The sequence below is a fragment of the Lytechinus pictus genome, chromosome 9 (genome assembly GCF_037042905.1).
Source record: "Lytechinus pictus isolate F3 Inbred chromosome 9, Lp3.0, whole genome shotgun sequence".
Lineage (NCBI taxonomy): Eukaryota > Metazoa > Echinodermata > Echinoidea > Temnopleuroida > Toxopneustidae > Lytechinus > Lytechinus pictus.
The window spans coordinates 25,602,265-25,618,668 of record NC_087253.1 but is presented as its reverse complement, the minus strand read 5'-3'; the positions used below and the strand labels follow the sequence as shown (position 1 = coordinate 25,618,668).

The window sequence follows — 16,404 nt, the reverse complement described above, 5'->3', positions numbered from 1 at the left end:
GATTATGAAAAATTAGTTTTTTTTTTATAGTAAGTTAGTCCTTTTTGACGGAGGAATACTCGGATCTAGAAGCTTTAGGTTAGAAATATGTCTGTATTCATAGACTAAATGAACAACGTTACGACAATGCTTTTGCTCAAATCTCTCCGGTCTCTCTCTCTGAGTCTCTCATCTTTTCACGCTTAGTTCATATAATTCCGTTTTGATCTGCATTTTATATCTATACTGAAAACGTATATTTTGAGGGGAAAAGTTTGGAGTACCTTTAGAATCCAATGTCATGAATCGATTACAAAAGAGCAATTACCTACTAATTGCTGCTGCCGGTGTGGTGCGTTATCAGTTTTGTCGCCCTCTACGTTCGTGAGTGAATTAAGAGTCCCCGGCGACAAGCAGGAATCGGATCGGGAGATGGATAAAGGATGGGGGGAGGGGGGATGGCCCCGTAGAGGGAGTACACGACTTGTCCAATGTGGTGGATGTAGTAGGAGAGAGTGAAGTAATGGCAGGTGATATAATAATCAGAGGACTTAAAAAGGGATGATATATATGAAGGGATCAAAGAGGGGGCGCGTGATCGAGGACACGTGCAATGGTATATAATTATGTTGATGATGTTGTTTAAGGAATGATATACGTTGATATCTATATATGGATACAGAATACTTGGATACTATTATATTAAAACATGTATGGATATGAATACATGGATACGTGGATACTTGGATACTATTGGATACTTGGATACTTGGATACGTGGATACGCGGATACGTGGATACTTGGATACTATTGGATACTTGGATACGTGGATACGTGGATACTTGGATACTGTTGGATACTTGGATACTTGGATACGTGGATACGCGGATACGTGGATACTTGGATACTATTGGATACTTGGATACTTGGATACGTGGATACGCGGATACGTGGATACGCGGATACTATTGGATACTTGGATACTTGGATACGTGGATACGCGGATACGTGGATACTTGGATACTATTGGAGACTTGGATACTTGGATACGTGGATACGCGGATACGTGGATACGTGGATACTTGGATACTGTTGGATACTTGGATACTTGGATACGTGGATACGCGGATACGTGGATACGTGGATACTTGGATACTATTGGATACTTGGATACGTGGATACGTGGATACGTGGATACTTTGATACTATTGGATACTTGGATACTTGGATACGTGGATACGTGGATACGCGGATACGTGGATACTTGGATACTATTGGAGACTTGGATACTTGGATACGTGGATACGCGGATACGTGGATACGGGGATCTTAGATACCTTTGGTTACATGGATACTTGGATACGCGGCTACGGGCACATGCCTACATGAAAACTTAGATACATAGATACTTGGATAAGAACATCAAGGAGTTTTTGATACTCTGGAACATGGAAAACACATGAAGAAGTGCATGATACTAAGTGTACTTTTAGAACGAAGCATCACAGACCCTAATTACCTTATTTTCAGATAATTGACATCGTCACTTTTAATCTGTATTTTTCTTGAGAGAAAAGATAGAAAAGGCTACTTTCATCAGTGAATCGTTAAAAATTGGCTGCTCTCTTTATAATTATAACGAGACATATATCAATTCCCTAAGCCCATATGATTACAATTTGACCAATTAATCTTAATCCTTTTTAGGATTGATTTTATTTAATTAAGTTGATTTCAGTCTCTTGGCTTGCTTCGCGAACGAAGATTTATAAAGGCAGTCCACGTCGACTGCAGGCACGCATGTGACTCACAAGGCCAATACGTGATAGACAGGCCCGGCCACAGCGGCCGCAGTCAAAAGTCACGTTTGGTGTGGCTGCTGAGGCTTCGCGATTCTTTCTGCGGCGACGTTTCTCCCTCAGGTGATCTTTTCGGGATTCCTCGAAAGAAGAGGCAGCCTGATGGACTATATGTCGCCAGCTAGCACGGTCAGCAGCCAGAGTAGACCACTGGCAATGATCGATATGGCATGTACCGAGGGACTTCTTCAGGATGTCCTTGAAGCGTTTCTTTGGAGCCCCTCTGTCACGATTGCCAGTAGAAAGTTCGCCGTACAGGGCTATCTTGGGCAGGCGATGGTCTTCCATTCTTGAGATGTGTCCTGCCCAACGGAGCTGAGTCTTCAGCAGCATGGCCTCGATACTGGGGATCTCCGCCTGTTCAAGGACCTCAACATTTGTGACATAGTCGGTCCAGTGAATGTTGAGGATGATCCGGAGACAGCGCTGATGGAAACGCTCCAGGAGTCGCATGTGGTGGCGGTAAGTTACCCACGACTCAGAACCGTACAGTAGGGTGGTGAGGACAACAGCTCTGTATACGCTGATCTTGGTGCCCCTTTTCAGATGCTTATTTCTCCAGACCCGCTTGTACAGTCTGCCGAAGGCACTGTTAGCTTTGGCCAGTCTGTTGTCTACTTCCCTGTCAATCTTGGCGTCTGAAGTAATTGTACATCCCAGGTAGGTAAACTGGTGAACGCTCTTCAACACAGTCTCGCCAATAGTGATGTGAGGAAGGCGGTACTCTTCCCGGGGTGCAGGTTGATGGAGGACTTCCGTCTTCTTCAAGCTGACTTCGAGTCCGAAGAGTTGAGCAGCCTCCGCAAAGCAGGATGTCAAGCACTGCAGGGCTCTTTCGGTATGGGCAACGAGGGCAGCATCATCGGCAAAGAGAAGGTCTCTAAATATTTGCTCACAAGTTTTTGTGTGGGCCTGCAGTCTCCTGAGATTGAATAGACTGCCATCGAGGCGGTAGCGGATGTAGACAGCCTCGTCTTCATCAAGACCTTCCATGGCCTGCTTGAGCATTACGCTGAAGAAGATACTGAACAGCGTCGGTGCAAGGACACAACCCTGTTTCACACCGTTTGTGATTGGGAAAGATTCGGAGTGATGGCTGTTTAACCTAACTTGGCCACGCTGGTTTTCATGCAGCTGGATGATCATACTGAGGAACCTTGGGGGACAACCGAGGCGTTCCAAGATTAGCCAGAGGCCCTTTCTGCTCACCGTGTCAAATGCCTTGGTTAGGTCGACAAACGTTATGTACAGTCCTTTATTTTGTTCCCGGCATTTCTCTTGGAGCTGACGGAGGACGAAGACCATGTCTGTGGTACCTCGGTTTGCTCTGAAGCCACACTGGGTTTCTGGGAAGTGGTCTTCTGCGATGGCAGGTACTAGCCTATTCAAGAGCACTCGGGCAAAGATTTTTCCTGCGATGGACAGTAGAGTGATACCCCTGTAGTTTGAGCAGTCAGACCTTTCCCCCTTATTCTTGTATAAGGTAATGATGACTGCATCGCGGAGGTCTCCTGGTAGCTTGCCCTGTTCCCAACAACAGACAAGGAGTTCATGGAGCTTGTTGTGTAACACTGGTCCTCCACATTTCCATATCTCAGGTAAAATTCCATCAACTCCTGCTGCTTTGCCACTCTTCATCTGCTCAATGGCTTTTGTAAGTTCTTGCAGAGAGGGCGGTATATCCAGTTCCTCCTTGACTGACAGCTGGGGGATGCGGAGGGTTGCTGAGTCCTGGACAACCCGGTCAGCTCCAAAGAGTGCCTGAAAGTGCTCAGACCATCGGGTAAGGATAGATGTCTTGTCTTTGAGGAGTGTCAGTCCATCCGCACTGCGTAATGGACACTGAGCCTGGTGTCTGGGGCCATAAACAGCCCTGATGGCTTCATAGAAGCTTCTGTAGTCACCAGCATCGGCGTACTGCTGTGTTCTTGCTGCAAGTTTGGTCCACCACTCATTTTGCATCACACGAAACTCACGCTGGAGGTTGTTGCAGATGTGACGGAAGGCAGCTTTCTTCACAGGACAGGACGGATGTGACAGGTGGGCCGATCTCTTCTTTTCCAGCAGTTCCTGGATCTCTTTGTTGTTTTCGTCAAACCAATCTCTGCTCTTCTTTATGGAAAACCCGATAGTTTCCTCAGATGACTGCAGAATGGAAGCTTTAAGCGAGTTCCATAGTGTTTCAGGAGAAGGATCCTCTAGGCAGCTGTTGTTTTCAAGCTTGGCCTGTATGCCTACCTGGAACTCAGCTTTCACTTCAGCTGACTGTAGCTTGTTGAGATCAAACTTTTTCCTGCGGGGGCCTCCCTTTCTTAGCTTAGGTTTGAAATGCATCCTGAGTTTGCAGCGCACTAGGCGATGGTCAGTATGACATTCTGCGCTGGGCATCACTCTGGTGTGAAGGATGTCGTTTAGGTCACGTCCACGCACTAAGACATAGTCAATGAGGTGCCAGTGTTTAGAACGAGGATGCATCCATGTTGTCTTGAGACTGTCCTTTTGCTGGAAGACGGTGTTGGTAATGACAAGTTGTTGTTCCATGCAGAGCTCCAGCAGCAAGCGTCCGTTGTCGTTACACTTTCCAACACCATGCCTTCCGAGTACTCCTTTCCAGGCGACATCATCCTGTCCTACTCTAGCATTAAAGTCGCCGAGAATTAACAGCTACACACTAAAAAGTGTTGCATGCTGCTTGTTCTTTAGAGGCAGGCGCATGGACATGATGCGGTCGGAATGACCAGTTGGTAGGTTTTCCAGCTTGGAGGCGATGGAAGATTTGAGCATGAAACCAACGCCAGCTAGACGTCTTTCCGTTGCAGGTTTCCCTGACCAGAAGAGGGTGTATCCAGCGCCCTGCTCATGTAGGCTGCCTTCTTCTGAGAAGCGAACTTCGCTTAGGGCAGCAATGTCAACATCAAGCCTTGATAGTTCATGCGCGATAAGAGCAGAGCGACGTTCCGGTCGGTTGCTGTCAGTTCGGTCAAGCATAGTTCTGATGTTCCAGCATGCTAGTTTCAGTGTTTGTACACCCTTACAGGTGGGTGTGTACCTTTTTTTCTTTGTTGTTGTTCGACCGCGTGAGAAGATGCCCGTTGACCGCGGCTAGCCAACTGGGTGATGAGAGACGAGCTTTGGTTAGGCCACCTTTTCTAGGCCCCTCTCCGTGTGGAGCAAGCAGTGCTGTCCCTAGATAAGGCTGCTCGGTCGTTCAGGGTGCTGCCGAATGATGCCGTCGTCTCTGGGTCAACATCAGGCGACCAATATCCTGAACCGCCTGCATGCAGGATTGGAACTGCGGCTTCCAGTGACATCTTCCACCTGCCGATTTCGCCCCTTTCCCGTCGCTACAGGGCTTGGTAAGTTTGGTGGCGTTTTGGACATGGACATGTCCTTTATGCCTGCGCTATGGAGGTTTAAAGTGGAGTACAGTGTGCGCAGTCCTGGCCCCACCCTTTACACCCGGGGTTCATCTGCCATAGCCTAGCTAGCTGGGACGGTGACAGCGAGGTCCTCGAGTCGTAGGTTTTACATCAGACTTTCCTTGTCCTAGATGAAAGGCCTGCCAAGGCTGGAGAGTTCCATCTACCCTGATTTGCTGGATGGCCGCTGTTGGCTCTCCTAAGCCAGCGCCCTTTAAGATGGATCTTACTTTTCATTCCATCAGGGTGTCCAGCCACCCTCCACACCGAAACCCAAAAGGAAAAGGTGGGGGAGACGGTTTAGTCGCCGTCGACTCGACCCTGAAACAGGTAGTACTGGCTTCCAGGTTACCAGTAGCAGAAAACTGTCAGGTCTCCAGACCTGACAAGCCTCCTGACCTGACTATATGATTTCAGTAAACAAAATATAAATAAACTATTTGGATTATTATAGATTTTTCAGTCAACATAAAAGAAGGCTAATATAATAACATGTACGAATATGCAGCTTAAAGGTCAAGTCTACCCAAAAAGTTATTGATTTGAATCAATAGAGAAATAAGAAACAAGCCAATTTCATCAAAAAACGTATGTTAAATAAGAAAGTTATGACATTTGGAAGTTTTTCGCTTATATTTCGCAAAACAATTACAATCATGTACAACTCAGTGATAAGTAATAAGACACGAGCAACAGAGAACAACAAAATAGTTAAGTAAGGGGATAATAAGAACGATATACGTTTTGGTTATATTAAAATGACCAATCAATTTCAAAACATTGGTTACAATTCGACAATTAATTTCACTCACTCCTGTTGACCTAGTTAAAAATTGAATAAGTTGACCGGTTTATGAAAAGACATGACTTTCTTAGCGTTTTTTGAAATGGTGAACAGGAATGTTATATCTGACTAAACAATATTACTGATTCGAGTGCGAAGCGCGATTTAAAATATGTTATAGGGCCTATTGCGATCGGAAACTTCATATTTTAAGTACGTTTTGTACATAAATTTAGACCTAAAAACGGACATTCCTTGCTTTTTGGGGGGGGTCTTGTTGTATGCATTAAAAATTCTTTATTAATTTACTTGAAATAATGTGTTTAATTGCCAATATTTATTATCATCTACGATTATGCTGTAACGAAAAATGCATACACGACATACCTACAGTTACAACATCACCTTATTGATAAACTGGTAATTAGATACTGTCTTGCTCGAATGCAGTATACTGAAAATTTCTCAAAATCGAATATAAAATAAGAAAGTTATGACATTTAAAGATACGCTTATTTTCAACAATTGGAAATTTTGAAATATGACGTGCTTGCACAACACATGTAATTCGATTTAATTATGTTAAAAAATGTCACTTCAGAATTCCTTCAGTTCATTGATAAAGAACCACCTGTGAATGCCTTTGAGACTATAGGGATACCGTGTAAGATTAAAGGGATGGTCCAGGCTGAAAATATTTATAGTTAAATAAATAGAGTAGAATTCACTCAGCAAAATGCCGAAAATTTCATCAAAATCAGATAACAAATAACAAAGTTATTGAATTTTAAAGTTTAGCAATATTTTGTGAAAACAGTCGTCATGAATATTCATTAGGTGGGCTGATGATGTCACATCCCCACTTGTTCTTTTGTATTTTATTATATGAAAGTAGGTTTATTCAAATTTTTACCTCCAAGAACTAGAAAAATTTGATTGACAACCGATTTAGTGCATTAGATATTTATTGCTGCAACTTATTTCATTATGAGGGAGACATATTATTCACACAAGTATGAAATAATGAAAAAAATATGATTTTATGTAATAACATAAGAAAACGGAAAGGGGAGATGTGACATCATCAGCCCACCTAATGAATATTCATGACAACTGTTTTCACAAAATATTGCTAAACTTTAAACTTCAATAACTTTATTATTTGTTATCCGATTTCGATGAAATTTTCAGCATTTTGATCAGTGAATTCTACTCTATGTATTAAGATATAAATATTTTCAGCCCGGACCATCCCTTTAATACCCCAAATTCTTGAAAGGAGGGATTAAGATTTAATAGTGATTACGTAATCTATTGAAGTTAATGACCGGCATGAACGTGAGACCGGCATGAGACGAGGAAAGAAAGATGAAATAAAAAAAGAGAAAAAAATGTGAAAAAGGAATATAAGAAAAAACAGAAATTCAAGTTTATATTCCTAATGCATTTTAAGCACTTTGTTTGATCGTGAATGATATTTTATTAATAAGAAATAATAATAAATGATAGCATGTTTATAAATATCGCTTTTCTCAGAACGGCTCAAAACGATTTACAGCATATTATTGTCCCATGATTCATTTCAATCCCGCATGAAAAGTGCACAATTTCCACATCTTGGGAAGCATTCCTTGCATTCATCGCAGCCTCGAAATGGCGCTTGCAAATTCAAGCATACAATAAATTTCGCATCCAACCGGGTACCCATTTAGCACCTGGGTCGAGAGTGGCAAGGTGTGCCGGCAATACGTCTTACCAAAGGACGGTATATAGACCGCGATGAGAATCGAACACACGACTCTCCGTTTACAAGGCGGGAGTCAGAACCACTGTACGCCACGACTCTTTAAAAAAAGGCCTTCCTGAAAAAGTCGTGCACAGAACATGTTTCTCATAAACATAAAATATGAGCGCGAACTTCTTTCAAACATCAAGGACGAAAAGACCTAAGTATTTTTCGTAAAAATGAATAGCGTGCACAATCTTCTTAATTAAAGTATTAAAAGCATGAAGAGCGAAATGAACCAATAATTTTAACAAATTGACCTAGCTGAAACACTGATATCTTCCCGTCTGTAAATTTCTTCACTCTTTTTCTTCTTTTCCACTCTTCTTTGCATTTATTCCATTTACCCTTTTTACGCAGCCAATATAGGGCGTAGAGATCGCATTCGGCCTCCTGGAATTGCCCATTTACATTTTCTTTTTTAGTCTATATTTTAATTGGTACAAGAGGAGGCAAAGGCGATTAGACACTGGATTCACAAGTTCGTCCAAAAATTAAAACTGATATTTCTAATCTTACACATTCACAATCTTGGCCAATTATTTTCTGTTCATTATCGCGATTTTTTTTCCTACTTGATTCTATTTCACCTCATTTCATTCATCTCCTTTGTTTATCCAGGGGCCGCGGAACGGTTTTCAAAGTGGGGGGGGGGGCTGAGCCAAAAGTGGGGGAGGGGGCTGAAGCCCCCCCCCCCCCCGGTTCCGCGGCCCCTGTAATTCCTATTTCTTTTGTGCTGTTTGTATATCTCTGTAATACTGGGAGGGATAAGCCAGCAGCAGGGAGAGGAGGGCCGTATTAGCACGACATTCCCCCTTTGTTTTTCTTTTCCACCATATCATTTTTTAAGTTTCCCTTTCCATTTTACTTATATTTCTTCTGTTTGTACTTTTTTTAAAGGGGCAAGCAAGACCACCTCGCCCCTTGGTCTGCATGTGCCTGTCGAATGCAATTTGCATCCTAACTTCCCGTTTTCTTCCTCTTTTGTAATATATGTATTAATTTGTGGAAAAAACTATTAGAAAGTAATGTTATAAAGGGAGCCTCGACTTTGCTATTAACATATGCAGTCTTTTTAAAGTTACCTTAGATCCGAGATAATTTATTGTCATGTATAAAATGCACAAAATCTGCTTTCAAAAAGTGAATACTATTACACCGACAAACACAATTGTTTTTAGCCTACATATTTCAACAATCAAATAATGTGAGCGCAAAGCGCGAGCTGAATATTTCTTACATTCCCAGCTATATACAGGGCATTCTAAGCACCTTTTAAAATCACGAACAGGATAGGGGTATGACTATACACTTGATGTGATCGCGAAGCGCGAGCCGAAACGAAATTCGACATCTCACGTTTTGTAAATCATGAAAAGGATGGATAAGTGGATAAATGGATAACATTCCTGCATTAATAATTTGATAATCTGATCTGAAACTGGAACAAGATTCGTATCTAAATAAATATGCGTGCGTGTGTTTAGATTCAAACCTAGAATCTGGACATTCTAATTACATTCTTTATCATAATATCAATAATAAGAGCGCGATCCGCGAGCTAAAGATATTTGATTTTCCGATCCCAAAAAAAAAAGTTAATTTAAGCGCAATTACGAATTGGATATGGATCGTGCTTAATAAATGATGCGAGTCAAAGTGCAAGTTGATATTTTTATCAATACATATATTTCCAGTTGCGACCGGGAAATTTTAAGGACATTTTTGTTTTTGTCGAGAGATGAAACTTGTCGATATTCCGTTCTGGAAAAAAAAACCGGACAATGATTATTAGGAAATAATGAAAATATTATTATCTTACTTATTAATCTAATAAGCCCAATGAGGTCACGAAATTAATATCAAGGTAAAAAAACTGGATATTTTGTAATCATGAAAAGGATGCATGGGTTAATATACTTTAAAGAATACTTTAAAAATAATGCGAGCGCAAATTGCAAGCCGAAAATTTTGATAAACTGTCAAGAAAGAGGAATTTAAAATAATTTGTTACAACGACATTGAGTAATAAAGGAGATGGGAAACCAGTTACAGTAACAACAATTTTATTACACCAACTTTAGGGCAAACCTCATTTATCGTGCGCGGCCATCGTAAGGGCCGATAAGACATCATCCCTCGCAGAGGGCGACATTTCACAATACACATCAAACATAATAACATATTGGCGCAACCACTTTTCTGTATCTTTCCATTTGAATTAAGTCAACCTCAAACCAAATGGCTTGGGGGACAATTACTTTCTAAACAACAAAATCAATTCACTCTTTAAAAAGGTAAAACAAAACTATATCTGTAGTTATCTCGTCAAACCATGGATTCCGGAAAACATACCGGTAGACCTGCAAGGAAGGTATCACATATTAATCAAAGTAAGTTAACAGATCAGTATCAATACAAAGTATTGGCCATTACCATGGTTACTACATAAAACTAAGTAAAAGGCAAAATGTACCTTTAACCATTATACACCATGTACAACATGCGTGAATAGATAAATAACCAAGATCTTATCTACCCTTCTATCTGTAGGCAAAACACACAAAATAAATAAATAAATAAATAACCAACATCTCATCTACCCTTCAATCTGTAGGCAAAACATACACCAAAATTTAATAGTCAATCAACATGACCTAATGTATATCAAGCCAACCAAAAAGGGGGAAAACTCTAATAGCCGTGAAAACATCCCTATGTATGCTAAAAAGCTAAAAACCTGTAAAACAGTCAAATTCATGTAGCAACATCAATATTGTCAACACACACTATAAAACAAACAGTTAAAGCATGACTTAGGATAAAAGCTAAAAAAAAGGCATTACTAAATAAAATACATCCATAAACACAATCACTGTGGACACTGCATATGCTATAAAACTAAAAGGGCATAGCAATACGCAATACATTCATAAGTACAATCATTGTGGACACTTTTGAGCCCATGCAACAATAGATACATAAATGTGCAAATACTGACAAATGTAAAATGCAACTTACATTTTTGTTGTGATTCATGCAAAATATAAATGCAAATAAATAACATCACTGCCTTGCATACTGAAGACAAACAATCCTATCATAGTAAGCACATAAACAATCCAATGATACGTTTTCCAACTGTAAAAACATGTAAGGATATGGAGGCCCACAAGTCTTGCTAAGCAAAAGACAGTCTTTGCACAAAAGTATCAATAGCAAACACTAAACAAAATGCAAAACAAATAGGCAAAGGGTCACATAAAGCAAATAAAAACTGGGATAGGTAAAGTAGAAAAACATGAACGTGTACAAATTGATCCAGTAGTAAAAAAAATAGGTGTAGGTTCAATGGGCACTATCCAGCCACCACAGCTCAGCTATGAAATGCGCAATGTCTAAAGGCAAACCAACAAAACATGACAAACTAAAAGCAGATTACTGGACTACCATAAACTATGGAAAGTAAAAGATGTATTCATGAAGTGCCAAAAGATTACTAACCTAAAATAGCTGATAAAACAGGGCATTCAGGCTCACACTATACATCCTGATTATAATATCTCAACATTTAATAAAAACCAGTATGACATGAATACATGTAATTTAAAAACGAAAAGTAATTATAAATATCGGATTACCACTCATCACTAAGATGGTAATTACCAAAATAAACATGTAATCAATAACTTTTAGTCATAAAAATTATATGTAAAAGGAAACAATCTGACACCTAAAAAACTGTATGGTACCCAATATAACCAAAGGGATACAATCTATTTAGCAATATCAAAACAATGATAATATGGTCCACTGGTACATTATATATATACAAATATCAGCAAAGGCTAAAAATATACTGAATCAAAAACATGCACAAATCACATCACACAAAAAAAGGCAAAGAGACAAGGGTGTAACAGAAAAAGAAGAAAACAGAGGAGTCTGGAGTATACTGTGATTACTGTCCATATCAGTATGATGAGCATCAAAATACCAGTTCATATACTGTCATGAATGAGTCCTCTGTATCAAAGTCCATAGATAGGTGTCACTCACAGAATGCGATGGAACATTAAAACAAAGTCTTTGCCCATCGACGTTCCTGAAAGGGTCTCGTGAAGAAGGGTCATATCAGTCGGCAATCTAGTAAGGGGTCCTGCGTGATTTATAGTCAATATCCGGAGGACGACCTGGGGGGAGACCAATGTGTCCTCCAACGGGGTGACATGGCCGACTTTGTGAAGTCATCATGAGGGCAGAAGTGAAGGGCACAATGGTGTCTGGCCACCTGAACTGAGGATCCAACATCTTGCAGCACCGGGGATCACTGGTAGGACCTGAAGCATCACCGGGGACATCTCCAGGAGAATCCGGGGGTCGACCAGGATGGTCATCGATCCGTAGGATACAAGGATGAGGAGCCATATGATGATGCTCGGCGACGGTGATGTTGTGCATGAGAGGAACACAAGAAACCTTGACCCCAGGAGTCGAAAGAGGAAGGGCATTCAGGTAGCACCTACTGTTATCATGCAATGCGTGATCCAATGACTGACTACGATCTGGTTGAGATGCAGAAACAATATCAGATGAGGAGTCATGGACTGCACAGTTACTATGGTGTAAAGATTCATGATGATCAGGAGCCGATGGCTGTTGAGGTGTTATACGCTCACTGATTGGCTCTGTGGCTATAGGATGTCTGTCTGTGTTAACAGAAGGTTCCATGTCTCCAAGGACTTCACTCGTGGATGACTGGTCTGCAACGGCAGGATGGGCTCGTTCACGATTACGGGAGTCCGGAGTTGAAACAAGGTACGATCGGACAACGCCATCGGAAGCCGAATCAGGTAAGCCTGCAGCAAGCGCATCGGATAGCGGGATAGCCGAAGGACCGTACGGATACGATGGTCCATCACCAAATGATACTACACGCTTAGCCGGTCGGATAAATACATCATGTAATTCCATGAATGGAATTCCAGCCTGTACAGCAACATCCAAAGACTCTACCACTAATCCTTCGAAGAGAAACTGTCTGCTGTCCCTTGTGAATGTGAGACAGGTCTCACCTACAATCGCAAGAGGGGAGGAATTGTCAGTAGGTTGAACTGATCGGGAAGTGGCGGTTATTACAGCCCCAAGATCTTGAACCGTAGAATGTAAAATCAAATTCTCCGTAGACCCACTGACAATGCTCACACGGAAACACTGATCACCATGGAACAGTTCCACAAAGGGAGTCGCGGGGGCCTGATTAGGCACAATGAATGAACTAGCCACAGACCTATGTGGCATACTGTGAGGACCTTGGACCTCATCTGACTCTGATGATTGTCCATTGCACCAGTGAGGGTCTCCATGAATCGCTGACTCTGACTTCGAGTCATCAAAGCAACCAAGATGTAACTTAGGATCTACAGAGGAACGATCCACAGCATATGATGAACAGTCAACATCTTCAGAAGGAATACAGCCTGGAACATGATCATAGCCAGGGTCATGATCGACAATCAACTCATCGCAGGTATCACTACAAGTCTGGAAATTGGTGTAGCCGGGAATGCTAGCGGCCTTGCGAGCTCGAGTAATCATGCGCCTTTCATGGTCGGGCAAGAATGGACAGTCACCAATATGGTGGCGGTAACAATGCCGACTAGCATTAAGACAAAGTGGGCACACAACTTGGTTAACGTTAGGCCTATGATGAACTAAGGCGGGCCTAGGACTAGTCTGAATCGATGTAGGTGTCATGCTATAACTATCGGTAGCCTGGATATGTTCAGGACTCGACGTATACCGACAGCAAGGTACAACACACAGGGCATCACACTTGTGGTCATAATTAGTGTCATAATAGGCAGATCTATCATACATCTCTTTACTAGACCTAATACTGATATCATTGTCTCTCGACTCATGATCATCGGACACGGCTCGATGATCGGTAAGCTTATGGCTAGTTAAGTGTACGTGTAAAACTCTAATCTGATTCTGAGGATATGATTGGCAATGTAGATCTTGGCATGACTTTCGTCTGGAATCATCCAACTTATAGCTAACTTGACCACAATGAAAACTGTCATAATCTTCTGGTTCATTCTCATCAACATAACCATCTTCTTGGTCATTCTCATAATCATCTTCTGGTTCATTATCAACCTCATAATCATTCTTCTCATATCCATCTTGTTCTTGTTCATTCTCATCACCATACTCATGATAATCATCTTCTGGATCATTCTCATAATCATCTTCTGATTCATTCTCAACCTCATAATCAACTTCCGATTCTGGTTCATTCTCATCACCATAATCATCTTCTAGTTCATTCTCCACTTCATAATCACCGTCTGGTTTATTCTCATTACCACAATCACGGCCATTATGACCGGACCTGTCACCGACAGGTTCAACATCTTCCACACAATTAAATCTACTAATTGTACGTGTACTAATGTGTCTGATTTCTTGATTTACTGTGTAATTTCTTGATTTACTAATTGTGTAATTACTTGATTTACTAATTGCATGACTAGAAAAGTTAGAAAAGTCTGACAGAGAAGTACAAGAACCAACTTGACTGGGGCGGCCTCGCTCTCGGGCCTGGGGGCGAGGTCTTGACCTCGGTGAGGGAACAGCCATACAAAGGACTGTGTGTGGGACTACGGCACTGAGGTAGTAAAAAATCGTTACACCTATCACGACACATTTTTGCCGACCAACTGGTTGCTCGGGATAGCATGAATCCCATCGGTGTGCGGAGCAGGCAAGGTTCAAATCCCAGCTGTCACCACGACATTGAGTAATAAAGGAGATGGGAAACCAGTTACAGTAACAACAATTTTATTACACCAACTTTAGGGCAAACCTCATTTATCGTGCGCGGCCATCGTAAGGGCAGATAAGACATCATCCCTCGCAGAGGGCGACATTTCACAATACACATCAAACATAATAACATATTGGCGCAATTGATATAGGTATACATTACTCCCCAATGAAAATGTAAGTGCGCAGCTTTAGCTGATACTATTCAGAATCAGATAAGCCTAAAAAGGGATATTTTTCAAAAAAATATGGAATACACGAAGAGAATAGTTACTTGACGAATTAAATAATGCTAGTGCGCAGCGCGAGCGGAAAATGTCGATATTTAGACCATAAAATATAGTCATTTTACAGAAAACTATAAAATATATTTGTAAATCAAACAAATTGAAAACTCAGTGTCCGAGAAATATTTCATATATTTACTTCAAAACTTGATATTTTAAGCTCAATATAAGCCTATTGAGCAAGTTATGTATATCATAGATTAGGCAATGTGAGCACAAAACGAGCGAAAATTTAAAATAGTGACATGAAATCCCCCCCCCCCTCATCTTATTTTATATACTCGTCTTACTCCTCTTATTTTCCCTCTTCATTTTCTATTCTCTTTTCTCTTCTTTTTCCTCTCTTTCCATATTTTCTTGTTTGCTCGTTCCAAAAAGTGGGGGGGGGGGGCATTTGATATCAAATTCCAAAAAGTGAGGGGAAGCGTCTCCCTGTCCCCCAGGGATTTCCACCAATGTATGCAATTTGATTTGAAATAAAAGAAAACCCTACATCGTCTTTGTAGTCGATTTTTTTTTTTTTTATAGCGTACTTTCATGACGAATTACTTCATTCTCGCCTGCTCCTAAATCGGATTCAATAAGAAAATCAATGTTTCTTTAAAAAAAACCGCACCCCAAATAACACCCCTAAATTCATTTAAAAAAAAATATATGAACGATAATTTTCTTGGAGTATTCGCAATTTGTCCGAAAATTATTCTTATTGTCCTCGTCCTTAAATTTACCACTCGTGACGTTGTCCTAAATGTCTCCGGTTCTGTCCTAATACGATCTGCATGCTGTCCGCGCCGAACGCCGACAAATTTATTTAGATAATCTTGTCCCAGGACAGTTCCAGGAATGTCCTACGACAATACGCAGACAGTCTTGGTCGTGTCCTAGGACAAGATCATTTGCATAATCTTTTACGGAATTTGGTTGCGGACAGCATGCCGAAATGACAAAAGTAGCTTCCGCAACCCTTCCTGGTCTTGTCCGCGCCCTAGTGGAAAACCGCCTTAAAAAAACAAGCTGTGTGTCTCAAACAATTAAATGTGAGCGCGAAGCACGAGCTTAATTTTTTGTATATTGACATGATAAAGGAGCATTTTGACAAATTTTGGAAAGAATTTCCAAAGAGGATAGGTATCTCACAAATCAAACAATGCGAGTGCGCAGCGCGAGCTGGAAACTTTTATATAACAATTTGTGTAAATGAAACAAAATAATGAAAGCTTGAGGTGCGAGCTAAAACATTGTGTGCAAATTGATTTCAGAACTGGATATATGAAATGCCATTTAATTCTCTTGAATGGGAATCATTACAAAGGCAATGCGAGCGCGAAGCGCGAGCCACTTCCATTCACGAGTGGATACCATGCGCGACCATGGGGTCTCGAAAAGCACCCTAAACACGTAATTTCCATATTCTGAAAATGCGCCCCTTAACAAGTATTGGCGCGTGAAACCCTA

The 16,404-nt window shown here is 41.1% G+C and overlaps 1 protein-coding gene across 1 annotated transcript; it reads right to left on the bottom strand.

The window, feature by feature from the left end:
• Positions 1–1,746: 1,746 nt before the first annotated feature.
• Positions 1,747–4,380, bottom strand: LOC129272468 (uncharacterized). The gene has a single exon (XM_054909612.2). It carries the CDS (start codon positions 4,378–4,380, stop codon positions 1,747–1,749), a length of 2,634 nt encoding a protein of 877 aa, XP_054765587.2.
• Positions 4,381–16,404: the final 12,024 nt, after the last annotated feature.

Bases quoted from the DNA above. Each gene is read 5' to 3' on its own strand.
- LOC129272468 (XM_054909612.2), bottom strand. From the start codon at position 4,380: ATGGAACAACAACTTGTCATTACCAACACCGTCTTCCAGCAAAAGGAC.